The sequence below is a fragment of the Pseudorasbora parva genome, chromosome 3 (genome assembly GCF_024679245.1).
Source record: "Pseudorasbora parva isolate DD20220531a chromosome 3, ASM2467924v1, whole genome shotgun sequence".
Taxonomy (NCBI): domain Eukaryota; kingdom Metazoa; phylum Chordata; class Actinopteri; order Cypriniformes; family Gobionidae; genus Pseudorasbora; species Pseudorasbora parva.
The window spans coordinates 36,820,181-36,840,948 of record NC_090174.1 but is presented as its reverse complement, the minus strand read 5'-3'; the positions used below and the strand labels follow the sequence as shown (position 1 = coordinate 36,840,948).

The following is a 20,768-nucleotide window of genomic DNA, read 5'->3' as shown; positions in this document are numbered from 1 at the left end:
TTCCGGATGCACTGTACCGTGTGAGAATATGACATATTGAAGTGGTAGAAATATTCTTCTAAATATAATGTGAAAGATATGAGGGTTCCAGTATCATATATTGAATAGTTTCTTGAATGTTTTAAAAAGGTAAAGCAGGGATGAGATCATCTTTTTTAGACTAACCACCTTTTGTCTCATATATAATTGTTCTGCACTCCTGCTTTGAAATGTTGGAGAGGTCAATAATCTCTCTCTCTCTCTCTCTCTCTCTCTCTCTCTCTCTCTCTCTCTCTCTCTCTCTCTCTCTCTCTCTCTCCTCTCTCTCTCTCTCTCTCTCTCCTCTCTCTCTCTCTCTCTCTCTCTCTCTCTCTCTCTCTCTCTCTCTCTCTCTCTCTCTCTCTCTCTCTCTCTCTCTTAGAGAAATGGCGATGAAACTATCGGACCCCAACTCCACTATATCATCTCCATTTTTCTCTCCTGTGGAGGATGGCCACAATGTCTCAATGAACCATACCTCCTCTCATCCATATCATTATCCAAACATCACCTACGTGGACTTCTATCTGCACGAGCCTTTGGTGTCTGCTATTTTCATTGTATCGTACCTCCTCATCTTTATTGTGTGTATGATGGGAAATGGAGTGGTGTGCTTTATCGTGCTAAGGAGCAAGAACATGCGTACAGTCACCAATCTCTTCATTCTCAACCTGGCCATCAGTGACCTGTTGGTTGGCATCTTCTGCATGCCCACAACATTGGTGGACAACATCATCACAGGTAGGCCCTTCTTGCTATTGTGATCAAATGTTTTCTGTGTTTATTTGAATTAAAGGTTTAACATACACAAAGTTTTTTTTAATATAATTATAATTTATAGTTACAGTAAATATTATTTTGCACAGTTCACCATCTAGGCCTCCAAATATTAGTCACTCTGTTGCTGATATGACTACCATTGAACTGCAGATATTTTCTATCCCAATACAACTGCTTTGAATAGGCTACTATAATTTATGTTTAAATAAGTGTTGTTATATTGTTATACAAGACATTAAATTCACTACACATGAATGTTAGACCAAAACAAATTGTGATGGCTAGACAACTGGGTCAATGCATCTTCAAAACTGCAGCTCTTGTGGGATTTTCCTGGTCTGCAGTGGTCAGTATCTATCAAAAGTGGTCCAAGGAAGGAACAGTGGTGAACTGACGACAGGGTCATCATGGGCAGCCAAGGCTCATTGATGAACATTGGGAGTGAAGGTTCAGCCCATGTGAGCCGATCAAACAAACAAACAAGCTACTGTAGCTCTAATTGCTCAAGAAGGTAATGATGACAGTTTGCAGTTTGTTGCGTATGGGACTGCATAGCCACAGACCAGTTAAGGGTGCCCGTGCTGACCTCTGTCCACCACTGAAAGCGCCAGCAGTGGGCACATGAGCATTAGAATCACATTTACTTTTACAAAACGTGTGTGTGTCACTTACCTGGGGAACACATGGCACCAGGATTCACTATGGGAAGAAAGCAAGCCAGCAGAGGCAGTGTGATGCTTTGGACGATGTTCTGCTTAAAAACGTTGGTTTTGCTGCTAATATCTTGGTGCCAAATACCACAGCACACCAATTATATTCTATTGTAAACATTTTCAATTATTAAATTAGTTAATTTGATCTATAAAGTACTCCTGCAAAAATTATCATCCAGTTCAGATCTTATACAACAGCATCAGTACAGATCAGATCTATAATATTGTTGAATATTAAGTGTCCCCTACTGTGCAAGCCAGAGAGGCGACAGTGGCAAGGAACCCAAACTCCATCAGGTGACAGAATGGAGAAAAAAACCTTGGGAGAAACCAGGCAATGTGTTTAGTGTTAAATTTCCATTGAAGCAGGAAAAACAAGATAAACACCAGGCAATCTAAAACAGCCATATTTGATACATTATTTATATGGATATTATATAATGGTATTGTCTTGTTTACTACATCACATTTAAAGAGGAAGAATCCTCCGGCATTATATAACTAATCATGGAAGAAAGTGTAGGCAATTAAGTGAATCTGACTGAACAAGCTCTTCCTGAACACTCTGAAATTGATTCCTCTACATCACAATGAAGGCTGCTAAACCAAGCAACATTTTTTTTTCTTTTTCTGAAAGGAGTACTTTTTACTCAGTGGATTCCTGAGAGAGGAATGACATTTTTCATTGGCTGCGTCCTCATTTCTTTCATCTGGTTACCATGCAATCATTACAAACTTTGAAGCCCGAGTGTGCTTATCCACCAGGGAATCTACAATCACGAGATATGCTCCCCTGGAGCTTAACAGGCTTCCAATCAGTAAATGGATAGAACTGTCTATTGTGATAAGCAGCTGAGTGCAGAAATGAACTGAAGACGTTACATTGCAGTACTGCAAAGACATTAGCAGGGAAGATTTTGCAAAGCAGTTTGATATTGTTACTTTTAACATAATGGGAGCCGTTAAAAAGTGTTCATATGTGCTGTAGAGCAATTGAGTCCTGCAGGTGTTCACAGCCATGCTGATATTTAGAGTATTATTCAAACGTTTTTGCTATTATCTAATGCTTATTTAGAACTTATATTAAACACTCACTGTTAAATGTAATTCTTTTTTTGCATACATTCATTCTGTCACAATTTAACATTATACCGCAATTATGTGACTGCACTGAAATATCAGTGCTGACTCAAAGCATTTCTCCTACAAATGGCAGAAGAGACGGACATGACAGTTACACTGTTGTGTTCAGCAGACGGCAAAGCATGCAATCTGGAATGAAATGAAATGCTACTACAAAGATTAAAAACAGCTCAGTGTAAAATAAGCCAATTATTTTTGGAGCTAGGTTAGTGACAGGTATAGTTAGGTTAGTTCAGTATATGACAACAGAGTTCTTGGTGTTTTGTGTGGATATTTCAAAATTGAAATGACAATGTCTTGGAAAGGGTGGTTCTTGGCTGAAATGAACAGCCAAAAAACAGCTTAAAATGATGGTTGTTGCTGTGCCTGCCAAGCATGCAGTGATTCAGGGAGAATACCTGGTTGTGGAAAACGTCACAGCAGTAAGTGTAAGAATGATTGAAAGCCATGAGAACAGACAATGTTCACAAACATTGACGTGCCAGCACAAATGCAGATTTCAAAACTTTAAACTTTGTGCAAAATGAAGTGCACATAGACAAAAATACACTTAAATTAAAGTAAAAATATACAAGATCACAAAGCTTCAAATGCGTGCAAAGAACTATGAGTTCAAAGCACAAATTATTCTGAGCTGAATGTCCTCCAGACGTTTTAGAAATCTGAGATGACATGAATACAAAATCTCCTAGCACATGGTAGACCCTTTGAAATGTCAGAATTGTGATCATATGGTAAATCGCTTGTCTGTTTTGTTACGTGGACTATTTTTGTTCTATTCTATTTTTGCTTTGTTTCCTGGTTCCCCTTTTTTATACCCCAATTGTCCTTAGCTATGTCTTTTTAGCTATTTATTGTAGCTCTCTTGTAGATGTGAAATCTTTTTCTCTAAATTTTGGCTTTCCGTCTGCACCAAGCTTTTGAAGTTGCTCTCTGGAGATAAATTTGAAAATGCTTTTTTAATGTTGTAGTGTGAATTGTGAAAAAGGATGTATTCGAAAACAATGACAAACGATGTGAGTCATATTTTACCCATAGATATCTGTGGTTACAGCCTCCATGTGCCTGCTATTTGCTTTCATGGTATTGTTAAAAATAAATATTACTTTGTACAATCTTCCTGCTCCTTTCCTGCAACAATAACAGAAATTCAATCGCAAAAATATGTTACACATGAACAGCAAGATGATTTACATGTTTTCAGACATTTCAATGTGGATGAGCAACTTTTGGAAAAGGCTAATGAGGACAGAGTATTTTGAATAATTTTGAATCAAATGAATCCTAATGTAGAGGTAGGGGCATGGGTTTCTTGTACTTAATGTGCACGTTTATGTTGTTAAAATCTTAAATACCTAAGATACAAAGATAATAGTCATTGATTTAGGAGCTGCTGTATGAATCAGCCACCAGAACTGTGGCCAATTAGCAATATTTTCTTACAGTTCCAAGCACACATTTCCTATCCTGGGTGCATTTATAGCTGTCACATAGCAACACGATCCGTGGAACTTTCTGTGTGATACCTTGTGACGTCTGCTCTTTGAGTAGCTATCAAACAGGCAGAGAGGTGAATCTCATTAAAACTCTCTCAGTTCTGTCTCCACAACAGGACTACAGCAGGTGGGCTGCTAAAGAACCACTTTTAGTTATTCCAGGGTATCTCAACATCACATAGATCTTGATGTACAGCCAACATTTCACCCTCACCAGAGGTGCATTTACTTCCCCATATGTTACACCTCCATGTAATTGACGCCCTACCTCAAACCTCCAAAACCCAGGCTGTGTTGACATATTGCAGGGATATTTACTTATTTTGTGTGAACAAGCCCTACACCAACAACAGGTGGCATAAATTGAATTGGACTCTGTGTTATCAGCTTTATATTAAAATCCCCAATATACTCACGGCAAAGTCCTTTTTTGTTCTTCACTTATGGGAAAACATTTACATTTAATCATTTAGCAGACTTGCAAAAAAGGGGAGGGCAATAGAAGCAACGAAACAAACAAGGCCAACAACCTGTAAGAGCTGTAAGAAGTCTCAGTTAATTAAGCACTGTACACAAACATTTTTTTTTTTTTTTGGGGACAAACAAACAAAATTTAAATGGATAGTTAAGTGCTATTCTTTATTGGTCAGGTGCAATTGGAAAAGATGTGTCTTAAGATGTTTTTTTTTAAAAATGGCTACAGACTCAGCAGCACGAATTGAGATCGGCAGTTCATTCCACCAGGTGGGAACGGTCCAGGAAAGTAATGTGGTCAGTGAAGTTTAAATGGTCATCAATCACAACAAGGTTCCTGGCTGTCCTGGATGGAGTTATGGTTGATGAACCAAGCTGAATGGAGAAATTTTGATGAAGTGCTGGGTTGGTTGAGACAACAAGTAATTCTGTCTTTGCAAGATTGAGTTTAAGGTGATGCTCCTTCATCCAGTCAGAAATGTCTGTCAGACAGGCAGCGATACGAACACTGACTGTAGGATCATCTGGTTGAAATGAGAAGTAGAGTTGAGTGTCATCAGCATAGCAGTGATAGGAGAAGCCGTGTTTCTGAATGATAGAGCCTGATGATGACATGTAGAGAAGAGAAGTGGTCCAAGGACTGAGCCCTGGGGAACCCCAGTAGCTAGATGATGTGCTTAGACACTACAACTCTCCATGACACCCTGTAGGACCTACCAGAGAGGTAAGACCTAAACCACTGGAGAGCAGTTCCTGAGATCCCCGTCTTCTTAAGTGTTGACAGGAGGATCTGGTGGTTAACTGTTTCAAAAGCAGCAGACAGATCCAGCAGAATGAGCACTGAGGATTTGGAAGCTGCTTTTGCCAGTCTCAGTGCCTCAGTTACCGAGAGCAAGGCAGTCTCAGTCGAATGGCCGCTTTTGAAGCCGGATTGGTTGTTGTCCAGGAGGTTGTTCTGTTCAAGAAACATAAAGAGGAAAAAGAGTGAAATCTCTTTGTGGTGGTACTGTTAGTGAACAATGAAACATAATTCATTACTTAGGCAGAGAGAGAAGAGGAAAGGCAGGTGTTTAAGACTGAAAGTAGGGACTTTGAATGTTGGTACAATGAAAGGTAAAGGCAGAGAACTGGTAGATATGATGCAGAGGAAGAAAAAATGACATTCTGTGTGTCCAGGAGACCAGGTGGAAAGGGAGCTAGGCTAGAAGCATTGGAGCAGGGTTTAAACTGTTTTATAATGGTGTGGACAGGAAGAAAAATGGAGTTGGAGTGATTCTGAACGATGAGTTTGTCAAGAATGTTCTGGAGGTAAAGAGAGTGTCAGATAGGCTGATGAGTCTGAAGCTGGATATTGAAGGTGTGATGTTGTATGTTGTTAGGACCTTTGCTCCACAAGTAGGTTGTAAGCAAGATGAGAGAGACAGATTCTAGAGCAAGTTGGAGGAAATGAAGCGAGTTGGAGGAAGTGATGCAGACTGTTCCCAGAGGTGAGAGGGTAGTAATAGGGGCAGATTTAAATGGACATGTTGTGGAAGGGAATAGTGGGGACGAGGAAGTGATGGGCAGGTTTGGTCTTCAGGAAAGGAACGCAGAAGGACAGAGGTTGGTTAGCTTTGCTAAAAGTATGGAGATGGTCATAGATATAGAAGTGGATTATGGCTTATGTAGACGCTGTAATCTGATGGAAATTAGTGATTGTAAAGTAGTGGTAGGTGAGAGTGTAGCTAGACAGCATAGGATGGTGTTGTGTAAGATGACTCTGGTGGTGAGGAAGATGAAGTGAGTAAAGGCAGAGCAGAAGACAAAGTGGTGGAAGTTGGAAAAGGAAGAGTGCTGTGTGGTTTTCAGGGAGGAGTTGAGAAAAGCTGTAGGTGGTCAAGAAGGGCTTCCAGATGACTGGACTACTACAGCCAAAGTGATCAGGGAGACAGGTAGAAAGTAGGGATGCACCGATACCATTTTTTCAGAACCGATCCGATCTTAAAAATTCTGAGTATCTGTCGATACCGATACTAAACCGGTCCGATACCAATGCAGTTTTATTTAAAACTTCTATGTAGAATTTCTAAACCTTTGCATGTTGAATTAAAAACAAGAAAGGCTATTAATAAGGCTTTCATAGCGCAAAAGTATTATAATATAGAGCGGCACAAAGCGCATATGTGCATTCCGTGCGCAGGATGATCCACTTGAAGCAACACGGAGTCACATGCTCACAGCCATAAGCCCCTTTCACACTGCACGTCGGACCCGCAATATTTCCGGAACATTGCCGGGTCGCCTTCTGTGTGAAAGCAACCACGTCCCTGAATTGATTACCGAATTGAACCCGGGTCGAGACCTAGTAACATTGCGGGGTTCGATCCGGGACGAGCGCTGTGTGAACAAAAGCCAGAACTAATGCCGCAACGTGTATGTAGTTATCGTGCGACTCCTAGAGCTTGTTTTTTCAATAATACAACCCTGCAGTGCCAGAAGAGCTAGTCGGTGTTTTAAACGCAGAGAGTGTTCGTATACAAAAGAAACTAAAATTAAAGAAGCAGAAATCGAAGATCGAGACCACGGAGCTCCTTACTATCCACGCTAAAACCTGAGATCGCTCGCCATTATACGTCACATCCGGATGTCACGTGCCAACTCGATCCGGGACCATTACGGGTTATGTGTGAAAGCGCACATATTACGGCATTTCGCTGGCAGTGTGAATGGACCAAATCTAGCGGCCGGGAACAAATGCCGGGTCGCATTATCCGTGTATTTGCCGGAATCGCAGTGTGAAAGGGGCTATTGACGCTCACAGCGCGCCGCGCTCAGTCCGCATTGAGAAGTTCAAAACAAGATATATTGATGCTTAGTGTATCTATGCAGTATTCTTATAAGCCGTTTATTTTAACAGTTTAACATTTCAGTTACTATGTGTGAAGAACAATACAATAACTAGTCCAGTGTTGTGATCTAACAGACTACCGGTAGAAAGTAACACGATTTACAGCAATAAACGCCAGTAGATAGTCAATTTTTGAGAAACCAAACCATAGAGCGTTACCTACAGATCAAGCATAATAACAGAAACAATAAATAATCTTGGAGAGTTTCATCGTGTTGACTGTCGTAACCGAACGCGACACACAGTTTAAAAGCTGAATGTGAAGTGACTGACAGTGGCGGCGGAGGGAAGCATTGACGTGAACTTGAATTTAATGACTTAAATATTCATCTGTACCTCACATTAAACTATGGAATGGCTTCAGAACACTTATAATATAGTGCACGAATCATTGATGATGCTTTATAATGTTGTTGTGCCTTTTGTGGGGCACTGGGGCTTAACAATAACACAGAATCTTATACGCACAGAATTTGGATCGGTCCTAATAAAACTACTGCTGATCCCAACAGCACATAAAAACATCACCACTGGTAGGGGAGATATAAGTGCCTCACCTTATTTTATCTTCTGCTCAGGTGTTAGAATATACAATTCACCAAACACTCAAGGCAATTCTAGAGCCAAGAAGCTCAGTGACAATGTCATTGTGTGCAGTTCAACATGAGCAGACCCTTACGGCAGCCTATTGGCACTAGTGCAGAGACTTGAAAAGAAGGCATCACACTTAATTGCTGTAAATGTAAGTTCAATAAGTCCAGATTTTGAGATTTAAATTTGTGTCCTCAGCAAATGAGATCTGGTGACCTCATAAGGTGACTAGTGCAACACATAAGTTCAGTAATGTAACCATTGCCAGTGAAATGCTAGTTTTACGAGCATGACCAACATTGTGCTGAATCCAAAATGTAATTTATATGATCACAGAGGGGTTTTAGCATTTCATTATGAATCCATGTAAATTTCAGTTGTACTGTATGTAATTGTTCAGGCCGACAGCATGCATGCATGAGTACAGTAGGCCTCACATTTTTCTGAATAAATAAAGAGAACATCCTCTGATTCACTATGTACTTCCAAATGCAGAAATAAGCTGCAGCCTAGTTCATACTGTGTTCAAAGCTGATGTTTCGAATTTAATAGTGAAAAGGAATAGTGCTGGACTGTTAGTCAGCAGGCCTGTGTGCATGTTCAATGATATGAATAAAACAAACAAATAATAAACAAATTATTTTGGCCTATCAAGTAATTCAAAATGTTATTTTTTATTGGGGGGTTTTCTACTGTGTACAGTAGTACCTGGTTCTCTTTTTGGTACCACCTCGTTGAGGTTCCAAGTGAGCTGTACCGATACCAAATTATGACTTGTAAACACTGCAGGTCACTGATTGGTCAGAGAGAATCCTCAAATTGTTTGGATTTGCGACATAAGACTTCAAACCCACTAGATTTAAAGGTCCCATTCTTCGTGTGTTTTCAAAGCTTTGATTATGTTTACAGTGTGCAATATAACATGAGTTCATGTTTCGCGTGTAAAAAAACACAGTATTTTTCAAACAATTTACTTATATGTACAGCGCTGTTTTCTCGGTCCTAAAAACGGCCTGATGATTTCCTTGTTCTATGAAGTCCCTCCTTCAGAAACAACGAACGAGTTCTGATTAGGCCAGCGCTTCCCGTGTTTTGATTGGACAGCAGCTTAGCGCACTTTGCCCAGAAAGGTCCCGCCTCTTACCATAACTGGGAGATGCAAGTGCTGAATGTGCGCTCTTCTCCACGTGAGAGACCAACAAGACCACGCCCCCTTTTTTGTGTGTTCTTGTGGGCGGAGGGTTAGTCAACAAACGGTTAAAGTGACGTCATTACATCCTTGCACTTCCTGCTGTAGTCCAAACCAAGTCCAAAGTCCAAACTACAGAGGTGTAGTTCGCTGTAGGCTTTGAAAGGGAACTTCTGTTAAATAAAATATCTCGCTTGGCAGTGAACTTTGAGCTTTATAATTTTACAGGTATTATTTATGCCCTAACAGCAACATTACACTCTAACTAAAGTTTGAAAGATGGAATTGTGAAGAACGGGACCTTTAAATAGTCAGCAACAGCCACTGCAGTATCATTTGTTTAACTTTTGACTTTTTAAACGACTTGCTTTAAGCTTAAGTATCTGCACCAAGCGTATACAATTACATTTCATATTCAAAATCACCACAAAAATCTGACAACTACTGTCTCATAAATTTAGTTCATTACTCCGTTTTTGTTTTGCCACACTTATTAGACAACTAACTTCCTTTTTTATGGTCTTATAATCTCTACATCTACTAATTTTTTTCTCTCTTATTTCCTCTGCTTTTCTCACCCCATCTGCCCTCTTTGTCTATCACATCATTATTCACACCCACATGTCGACCAGGTGCTGCACAAAATCTCCAAATTTAATCAGCCTCTTAAAACGATCTTCTGGGTTTACTCCTGCTAGAGGTGAACAAACCTAATACCAAATATGTCCCTGAGTGATTGAGCTCTGTTCTTTAGTCTTCTCTATAATCCCATCAACTAACACTGTGTCAATAAATGAAAAAGAAAGCAAATGAGAGAACTGAATGGGAAAGAGAAATGGAGAGATCAGAAAGCTCAGATTATGAAGTCTGTGAAGTTGCATTAATTGTAAACTGAAGAAGACAACAATTAGGAAACAGAAGTACAATACAGAAGTATTCATTGACAAAATGTGGAATAAAATGTAATACATCTGGAAAAACCTAGAAAATGTAGAAAGATGAACAATGATGTCGCAATTTGGGAGAGGAGCCTGAAAAAGTATAATGAAACCCCCATTTTAATGAAAATCAGCGATTTCTTGAAGAGAGAGTTCACACTAGTTAACTCATTTTCAAACAATTTAAATTAGCCCATGATTTACATATGGTGTATATGACATTTTTCATTCAGACGAATACAATCAGAGTTATATAAAAATGTCTTGGCTAATCCAAGCTTTATAATGAGAGTGAATTGTGAGTATGTGTATTAGAGTATATTGTTTTTGATCTCTTAAACTCCAGATATGATGTTTAAATTATATACAACTATATTTATGCTTTTATCTGCTTTTATATATATATATATATATATATATATATATATATATATATATATATATATATATATATATATATATATATATATATATATATATATATAGCGATTTCTTGAAGAGAGAGTTCACACTAGTTAACTCATTTTCAAACAATTTAAATTAGCCCATGATTTACATATGGTGTATATGACATTTTTCATTCAGTCGAATACAATCAGAGTTATATAAAAATGTCTTGGCTAATCCAAGCTTTATAATGAGAGTGAATTGGAGCCCAAAATGTGAATCCCAAAAAGTGCATCAATCCATTATAAAAGTAATCCACACGGCTTTAACATGTCATTTAAAGTTATTTCTGCCCTGTTGATCATATTTCCCTTTTCTCCTGCAGGCTGGCCTTTTGGCAGTTTGGTGTGTAAGTTGAGTGGGATGGTGCAGGGGATATCGGTATCTGCCTCTGTCTTCACTTTAGTGGCCATCGCTGTGGACAGGTGGGCAAAAAGTAGTGGTGTCAAAATCAAACATTTTTCTTATTAATGTTTTTTTGCCAGGATAAGTATTATATACATTAAAAAAAAACCTTTTGAATGGTAGTGTATATATAATACACATCATGGCAAAAAAGCATTAATCAGAAAAAAAATCACTTCTGAATGATAGTTTTAAAATGGTAACATTTTAAATGTATGCTTTCTTAAAACACTTATTTTCTGTTTTTGTCTCGATCACCTCTGCTCTGTTTTCGTCATCCATCCTCTTTTCTTTTCTCATTTTAATATGTCCTTCCTCTTCCTTGTTTCATATTAATGTGTCAGATTCCGCTGCATTGTTTATCCCTTCAAACAGAAGCTCACTATCTCCACCTCCACCCTCATCATTGTCATCATCTGGGTTCTGGCTATCTCCATCATGTGTCCGTCTGGTGTAATGCTACAGGTTACCAAAGAACACAGGGTCTCCATCTTGCTAAGTGATGGCAACACCACGCAACCCTTCTATTGGTGCCGTGAAAACTGGCCAAACCAGGAGATGCGCAAGATTTACACCACAGTTCTCTTCACTAACATTTATTTGGCACCTCTGACCCTCATTGTCATGATGTACGCTCAGATTGGTATCACACTCTTCAAAACGTCAATGCCTGCCGCTGTGAGCCAAGTTGGGACCTCAGCCTCTGGTTCTGGCTCTGGAAAACATAGCAGATATGAAAGTCGTCAACTGGTGTCCCGGAAAAAGAAGCGTGTCATTAAAATGTTGCTAGTGGTGGCCCTGCTCTTCATCCTTTCATGGTTGCCATTGTGGGCTCTCATGATGCTGAGCGACTACGCAAGCTTGAGTGAGCATCAGCATCGTGTCATTAATATCTATTTTTATCCTCTGGCTCACTGGCTGGCCTTCTGCAACAGCAGCGTCAATCCCATAGTCTATGGGTTTTTCAATGAGAACTTTCGTAAAGGTTTTAAGGCGGCCTTTAAGCTTCAGCTCTGCTCAGCCCTTTCGGGGAAGAGGAGTAGCTACTCTCACCGACTGCAAGGGAATGCTATATTACCTGCCAGCTTGCCCATGACAAAGGAGTCTGCACTGGAGGCTGGGGGTCCCAGACCAGAACATGGGGTCATCCAAGGGATGGTGTCTGTGGGCAGTGGTGACAGAAGCCAGTCTTCAGGCAAGGAGAACATGAAAGATAATGGACATGAACATGACCTGATCATGGAAGATCTGGAGAAGGTATGTGCATTAGAGTATATTGTTTTTGATCTTTCAAACTTTAGATATGATGTTTAAATTATATACAACTATATTTATGCTTTTATCTGCTTTTATATATATATATATATATATATATATATATATATATATATATGTATATATATATATATATATATATATATATATTTTTTTTTTTGTGTTCGTCTTTGAAGCTTTTTATTCATCAAAGAATCCTGAATAAAATCACAATCTCTACAAACATTTCTGAAGAATTATATGACTTCTGAATATTCAGCTTTACATTACAGCAATAAATTCCATTTTAAAGCATATTAAAATAGAAAACAGATATGTACAAATATTTCAAAATATTACTGTTCTTACTGTTTTATAATCACGTAAATGAAAACAAAAAAATCTTAGCAACCACAAACTTTTGAATAGTAGTGTATATTAAATACAGAATTACATAATTCTGTATAAAATATTTAAATATTTTTAAAGTTCTGTGAAATAATTCTCTTTTGATCTGAGAAAAGAAACAAGAGATAATTAAGTTAAATAATGAGAAATCTAATCTCATAAAATTACATAATTCAACAGAAGTTGTGCTTGGCAAATTATAGTTAATTCCTGATCACCAAGGTGCGAGGACCTAGCCTGACGTGGTCATACTCAATTCTAGTCAGAATATGAGTCTGAAACATAGACTGTAAAAAAATATGGACGTAGTGTCCGTGACGTCACCCAAAGGATTCCGATAAGCCGTTCTGAAGCTTAAAGTAGGGGTGAGCTGGGCGTTGCCATCTTGTGAGCGAGTCATCACGTGTCACTCCCGCATAACAGAAAATAGGCAAAAAGGCGGGAGCTGAGGTGACGCAATGACTATAGACGGCAGATAAATGGCTATCCACTTGTAACCACGCCCTTAATTATGCAGAATTTTAAGGCTTTCTATAACGTAAATGAATGAGTTATAAAAAAAATTCACCCCCCTCACAGTTGTCATGAAGATCAAAATTAGCAGTATAGGCAAAAAACACAATTTGTACCAGGCTGTAAACATGTTTTTTTCTGCTTTAAAGTTGAGAATTTTAACATGGGGCTCAATGAGATTCTGCTCCCTTCTGGAGCATGTCCCTAGTGGCCAGTTGAGGAATTGCAGTTTACATTACTTCCGTATTGGCTTCAAGAGAGATCGCGGGAGGTTGCCGCTTGGTCTGAAACTGCTCCATTGGGCTGTGATTATGAGGCATGTTTCAACCGAACCAGGAAAGACATCAATTGGACAGACCTACAACCAATCAGAGCAACGAAGCGACGCATTGTCAAATGTCAACAGACAGAGTTCAACTGCACTGTGTTGCCAAGTCCGCGTTTTTTTCCGCGGTTGTTTTCTATGTCCGCGGGTTGAAGCGACTATTATGTGATATATAGACCCATGAGTGCGAATTTTAGCAGGCAACCTTGCCAAAATAACACACATTTTACCCCCAAACACCATTTTCCCCCCGGAGAACCCCCCGAGAAGCTATTGTTTAGGGCTAGTAGTTGGCAGATTTTGTTGTAAAAACTTGGCAGCCCTGTCTGCACACGCACTGGAATAAACGATCTTTGCCGGTGTTGTAAAAAAATAAAATAATTTAATGATACACAGAGTACTTACCCAACATGATCATCATCTTTGAGAGAAATTGTGAAGGTGAATGCATATACAAAGAAGCTCTCCGTTTAGGATTCAAGTAAATATAATCCAAGCCCCTTTGATGACGTGCATGATTACGTTACTGTTGATCATCTGTCCGTCATCGTCTACTGCCCGACCTAAAAATGTTGTGGGCGGGGCTAAGTTCGGCTGGCATCCAGGCTAGCGACGACCCTCTTGCAATTGCTCTCTTTAGTATTTTATCCTGAAATTCCACCGTTAAACTGGCATATCCTTGAGCAGGTCACCATTACAACACACTCTAGAAGTACCCATTAATGGACAACTTTGTACCATATTTACCCTCAAAAGTTAAAGAAACATATGTAAGGTACAAAAATGCACATTTAAGGGATAGATAAGGTACAAAGTTATAATTTTAAGGCTACTGCATGACAAGCTGTTGTAACTCTAAAGGTTGTTCTGACAGCACTGTTAGGGGTTAAGAGTTTATGACCCAAGACCAGTAGTGAAAAATTAAGACCAAGCGTCAGGAGTGCAATTAATTAAAGAAAAAATTCCTAAAGAATAGTTTGCAGTTTCATCAGCAGAAGCCAGTTTCAAGTCTCACTAGGAGTTTGACAGCCGCGCTCCCTCTCTTCCCGTCTCGTCGTTCCACCCGTCGTACATACAATTGTCTGTAACACAGAATATTGCGCACAGTCTCTCCAAGGTTGGAGCTGATTAAGCTCCAGTTACTAGAATATTACATGCCTGAATTCCGAGTGCCAATTCACATTAATTCAATCAGTATCACATTTCGGTACCTGAGAACGCATCTGATGATATAGTGTCTGTGAATATTAAACAGCAAAAAAACTGTTTACGATTAGAATCCTGCGTGTCCTGCATGTTTGTGTGATTGAATGGCGCTAACACGCAGTTTATTTACCTCACACACACATAGAATTGCACTTAACAATCGCATTTCCATCTAATATGAGGACATAAACGCATGTCACTTCATGAGTGCATGAGCATTTTACCATTTAAAGCAGCACTAGGTAACTTTTCAGCCTTCATAATATATTTTCAACCCTCTTGTGATGATACATCGACTTACAGTAGATTGAATGACACGTCTGCCATAGCCTGACGGGGGCCGGAATCGTTTTTAATCACACTTTGAAACTCGGGTTTTGGGTAGTAACCCGAGAACAAAAAGAACTACAAAATTTGACTGCTTTACAGCAAATACGTCACTTCACCCCACTTCCTTACTTTCGGACGTGCGAGCCCAACTATCGTTTGTTTGTCGGATGTTATAGTAATGTCCGAAGCAGCACAGAAAAATAAGAATGCAAAGGTTTTGTTGGAGGAAAGCAATAAAAGGAAACGAAAAAGTGATCGGATGGCAGGACGAGGATCAACATTGGAGGCATTTTTACAGATGTTCTTCTCTAAATTGTCAATTTTCACCCTCCATCTCCTTCTGGCATCAGCAGAAGCAGAAGTAGATTTTTTCAATAGACCCTGTTTAATCCATTTTTATTATAGAACGTTTCAGTTAGAAAATTCAGGGTGTTAAATGGTATAAATGTAACCATCATGTGTCTGTTTTTCTTCACAGGTAATGTATGATTTATAGGTGCTTAATGATCTTCATGGAGCCTGTTCAAAGGTACTGTGCACTCAGATGATTTTTCCCTTCTCTTTGACTGTTTTACTGCTGGGAGGACACCCTGGGTTCGTCTTTCATCTCATTTCATCTCTTTCATCTTCTAGGCAAGGATGAGCTCTGACTTTTCTCACAAGAAATTTCAAGACATTTATCATGCCAAGGCAGTCTGATCTGGAGTGTTTAAAATTGTGTGACAATTTTATGAAGTGTGTGACAAACACAAAGAAGGGCCATTTTGGGCCTAGCCTTGATTTAATAAGATGATAAATTAAATGACAACTTACTGGATGCCAAATGTGGATGTTTGCGCTTTCATCCGGTTTAACCTGAGCAAAACACCTTGAGGTTCATATCAAAATTACACTGAATGTCAAAACCACAACAAATACAGATATTCCCATGAAAAAGGTCTTGATTCTAAGCCACATCTCAGACTGACTGAAGTACCTGTGGGGTTAATTGAGAGGGATCTCCATTGCATCTATATATCTGGATGGTAAAATTACTGCATTTTGTTAAAATGGCCTATTCAATTTCTCTTCATTGAGTTTTAAATGACTACCTTTTTTAAAATTGACTGCTCAGCATGTTCACTCATTTACCAACACTGAATGAATGTAAGCTGCAAAACTCGCAGGTCCCTTTTTGGTGTGTTCACAGGGTGAATGTATTAGGAATTGGTGTGACTAAATGAGGAGCATCATAACTCGGAATCTGTATTAGCACAAAATGGTTTACTGTAACAGAAATGCCATTTTGCCAGTTATTTTCACAAACACTAACCAGTTTGTGCCCTGACATTGCGGACAGTGCCTGAGGATCTTTTCAGACTCAAAAACTCAATGTAAATGAGCTGCTGCACAAGAGCTGTGCCTTAAAAAGAGGCAGAAACCATGAGAATTTGAAGACTCGTACATCTGGAATGAGTAAAGAACCACATCCACGAGGGAATGGCAAGTGTCCAATCTGTCACTGGTTATTGCATGTCACTGGTTACTGACATATTTATGCATATTTCATAGTTTCTCTTTTGTCGAACAGAAATCTAACTTGGTAATTTTGTGTGTGTAGAAAATTGTTTAAATTTTGTCTGTATTTTGAATGTAAACCTGTCTGTTGATTACAAAGTGATATACTTGGCTCACAATGTATTAATGCTACAAAGTCATGGTATGAAACTTTTCAGCTTGCTCATCCTCTTGGCTGCAATTCTGCATCTTACATATATTTGCAATGTGTAAACAATGAACAATTAAGCGAACAATCTTTTCAGAGCATAGTCATTAATTGATGTTCGGTTGCAGTTTTTTTTATTTGACTAAAATGCTGTGTATTTTGTCTCTGGTGTGTTCTCTGGGAGGGATGCATACATAAAATAAAATGAATGTTATCATATCTAATGGTCAAATTACAAAAGGAATAATAATTATCATTATATTGCCTGCTCGTTGCACAATGTACATTAAGTAGCATAAGACAGAGAACAAGAGTTGGAGAGAGACAGGTCTGTGTTGAAATGTGTTACTGGTTAATGATCATTATGAGCAACTTAGATGTTTTTGTAAAAGTGAAAAGCAGTGTGGGGTGTGCAGCCTACTCTTGTCAGTGTGTCGTGACCGTATAATCGTGTCTATAAAGTCCTATTTTTGGGGACATGTCTGACAGTATATTTGTTGGACGTTGGCACTAATGTTACCATTGGAAAATATTCATCTCAACAAAGAAAGATGCTATAGGCTAATGTAGTCTAAACAACATTATTATGACAAGCTGCACAGACCACAGTGGACAGGAAAATTATACAGGGAGAAAAACATCTCATTTTGTCTATTTCAGAGTTGTTAACTGTCTCCAGCACTGGCATTTGCACAACAACATTGACATCCAGTTTATTCTTCTTTAGAATCGATCAAAAGTCCCAACATCAAAGGATTGAAATGATAAGTGTGCGATGAGTTTATATATGATTTCCACGTATATCATCCACAGTCAAGAACCTTCTGTTCCATCCTCCTTTTTTTGAACACAGAAGTCTCGTCTGACCAGCACAATTTCTAGATTTCTGCTCTTCTGTTTCTGATTGAATTAGTGTAATTTCCTAGAAGATAATGTAACATTAAAGGGATAATGTAACATTAAAACACATTCTTTTAAAGGCTTGATTGTGTTTGTGGGGTGCACTGTATAACGTGTTCATGGTTTGTTTAAAAAAAAAAAATTGCATTATTTCTTCATATATTTTTTTATATTTGTTGTTGTGGCAGCTACTGAACCGAGATCATTTTTATTCTTAGTTTTTGTTTAAATAATTCAGTTGCTCTTTTTACCCAGTATAAGCACGGGTTCATATGAAGGGGAGACCAGAATAGGGCAGCAGTTCAGTGAAAAATTGAATTTATCATAGGCGTTCATTGGTTGCTCAGGAAAAGGTCGATACGTTTCTGCATATTCACTTTGCAAGTGACAGGATTGAAATATATCCAATTCAACAGACAGTTCTCACTTCTTGTAGTACAGACACTTGCATGATCAAACGCAGATATTGCATGATTCATGCTCAAGTGCTTTTGTTACTGAATTGGATGTGATCTAAAATATGTTGCTTTTATATGAAAATGAGAATGATAAACAAGACACCTAAAGTAGGCTAGTGGTTAGTTAATTTTCCTACCAAATATGTGTTTTCCATCCATTTTTAGTTTAATGAAGACGTTTGGGGCACACATATTCACTATTACCTATAACTTTTGCCTCAATAAACTCCTAATTTGCGGCTCATTAATAGTAAAGTAACTTTTGCAGCATTTCATTTTAGGTATTGGGTAGGATTAGGGGATGTAGAATAAGGTCATGGTGAATAAGGCATTATTATGTGCTTTATACTGATAAACAGTATCTCCTAATATACATGCTAATAAAAAAAATACAATGTTTTAGGAATTTTTCAGAGATTTTAAGAATATTCACTCATAATTTACGCATAAAAAACGATATAGTTTAGGAAAGAACAAGAGCAAATCATCATGGTTGTTCAACCAATGAGCATTAAGTTGTGTTGTCGGCAAGTCCTTTCCCATTGTGCCTTAGTCAGTGCATTTGGTGAAAAGCATCTGGAAACTCTTTGCCCCACACCTGTTTGTGTGCGTTAAGGCAAAAGGGCTTGTGCTCATGGCATGAGTGCTGTCTGAGCTCCAAATGCAGCAGAGCATCTTTAAGAGCACAAGTCTGCATTATTAAATCTGCATGTACTTTGATAGTGTGTAGCAGGCTAGCAGCCCATGGTATCTGATCTGAAACCAGTTCTGTTTCTTCTGTATTGAATGGGAAATCTTCATGTTCAAGAATGTTTTATTTATTTCAGCAATGATAGACTTGTGGTTAAACTTGGCATGAAACAATGCTCGTCTTTCCTATTGTGAAAAGGCTTCTCGAACAAGAAAAAATGTAGCGCTTGTGTTGTGTTGGTTTTGTGCATCATGAATTCATTGGCTCACTGTGGTTAATTTTCTTACTTGCGGTGATCTCGTGCGGTGAGTGACAGGTTGCTGGAGGGAAGGGATTATTGTCTCATCCTCGCGCAATGCAGTGCACACGTCATCAGTCAGAGAAGAGATGTTTTTGCGAGGGTAAGTTATATTGATTAAAGAATACAAGGACACATTAACTTTTTAAAAAACTGCGATGTGCATGGACCATTCATTAAAAAACAGCAATATTAATTAAAATATTAATTAAAAATTATCAATTTTGATTTAATTGTCACATGAAGGATTTCATTGGTAATACAAAGATTAAAGTAAAAGTGCACTGGAGAGTTATTAAAATCTTGATATTGGTTATCTGTCCATGCAACAGCTGCATTGAACAATAGCTCATGTACATGAGAGAAATAATGGCTAATGCAGAGATATTTGTGATTATTAACATCCATGCAACCTTCATTTATTATAAAACTGCTGTGTGTATTGCTTTGATATGTTTGTAAATTATCTAAGAAAAAGGTCTCCAAATACATCACTGTTTAATATATTCCAAGACTTTTCTAAGCTTTTGATTATTGTTTTTCGGACCCCTAGAACAAATACTTTGCTGTAGGAATTTTCCTTCGAAACATTCTGACAAGGTCAATGGTATATGATACATTTGCTCAGCATGTTTCAGTGAATGTGAACACAGGTAACGGAAGCAAGCTGTTAAAGAGGGAATATCTGTTATATGGTGGTGTTATTAAACTGTATATGTTGTGCTATATAATCCCTGTGTTTAAACTTATTGGAATGGTGGTTGTACATTAAATGTAGAATCTATGAAACAGCATGTCATATTTAAATATTTTCTTATTTTTGTAATTGTTTAACAGATGTCCTAACTTGTGTTTACAAATCAGTCAATTCACTGAACACCATGTTTTTTTTTTTTTTTACACCGTTCAAGATTTGTATGGCTTTGTGCTTCATTACAAGCAACTGACTGCTCATCTTTATATATATATATATATATATATATATATATATATATATATATATATATATATATATATATATATATATATATATATATATATATATATATATAAAATATATATATATATATATATATATATATAAGATGAGCAGTCATTTGCTTGACATTGCTATATATATGTATAATAGCAGACTATATGTAACTGTAAATTTTGACTTAGTAGCCTATATATTAAATAAAAATAACTAATGAATACATTTTTGTCTATTGAATGTGTTGATTGTGTCTGAAAAATAAAACTCATTTTGTGGCATGATTTCAGAATGTTGACACCTGCGGTCACAAGCTTCCCTAATATTCACAAGCATCCTTTATTTGTTTTTGTAGAGTTTGGGATACAAATGATTACAGTACTAACCTTTATGAACTTGATTTCCATTGTTTTTGTTTTTGATTAAAGACCAACAAACAGACAGACCATACGTTATGTCTATTCAGTGTAAAAAAAAAGAGTCCAAAAGAACCAACAATTGGAATTATAGACATATACCTTATAAAATGTCTTTAGAACATCCACTTCTTCATTGAATAGACACAGATCATTTTTGGAAAAATTGTTCGGATTTCCTCTGCTAAGAGAAACGCAACACGCCTGAGA

General features: G+C 37.9%; 1 protein-coding gene across 2 annotated transcripts in view; it reads left to right on the top strand.

Moving 5' to 3' along the window:
- Positions 1–20,059, top strand: part of LOC137071029 (neuropeptide FF receptor 2) — a 26,380-nt gene extending 6,321 nt beyond the window's left edge. For both annotated transcript variants that reach the window (XM_067438672.1, XM_067438671.1), the window contains exons 2-6: positions 401–759; positions 11,002–11,101; positions 11,426–12,338; positions 15,596–15,646; positions 15,751–20,059. In XM_067438672.1, the coding sequence (XP_067294773.1) occupies positions 405–759; positions 11,002–11,101; positions 11,426–12,338; positions 15,596–15,613 (1,386 nt within the window). In that variant the 5' untranslated portion in view covers positions 401–404 and the 3' untranslated portion in view covers positions 15,614–15,646; positions 15,751–20,059. The remainder of the gene's footprint in view (positions 1–400; positions 760–11,001; positions 11,102–11,425; positions 12,339–15,595; positions 15,647–15,750) is intronic.
- The last annotated feature ends 709 nt before the right edge of the window (positions 20,060–20,768 follow it).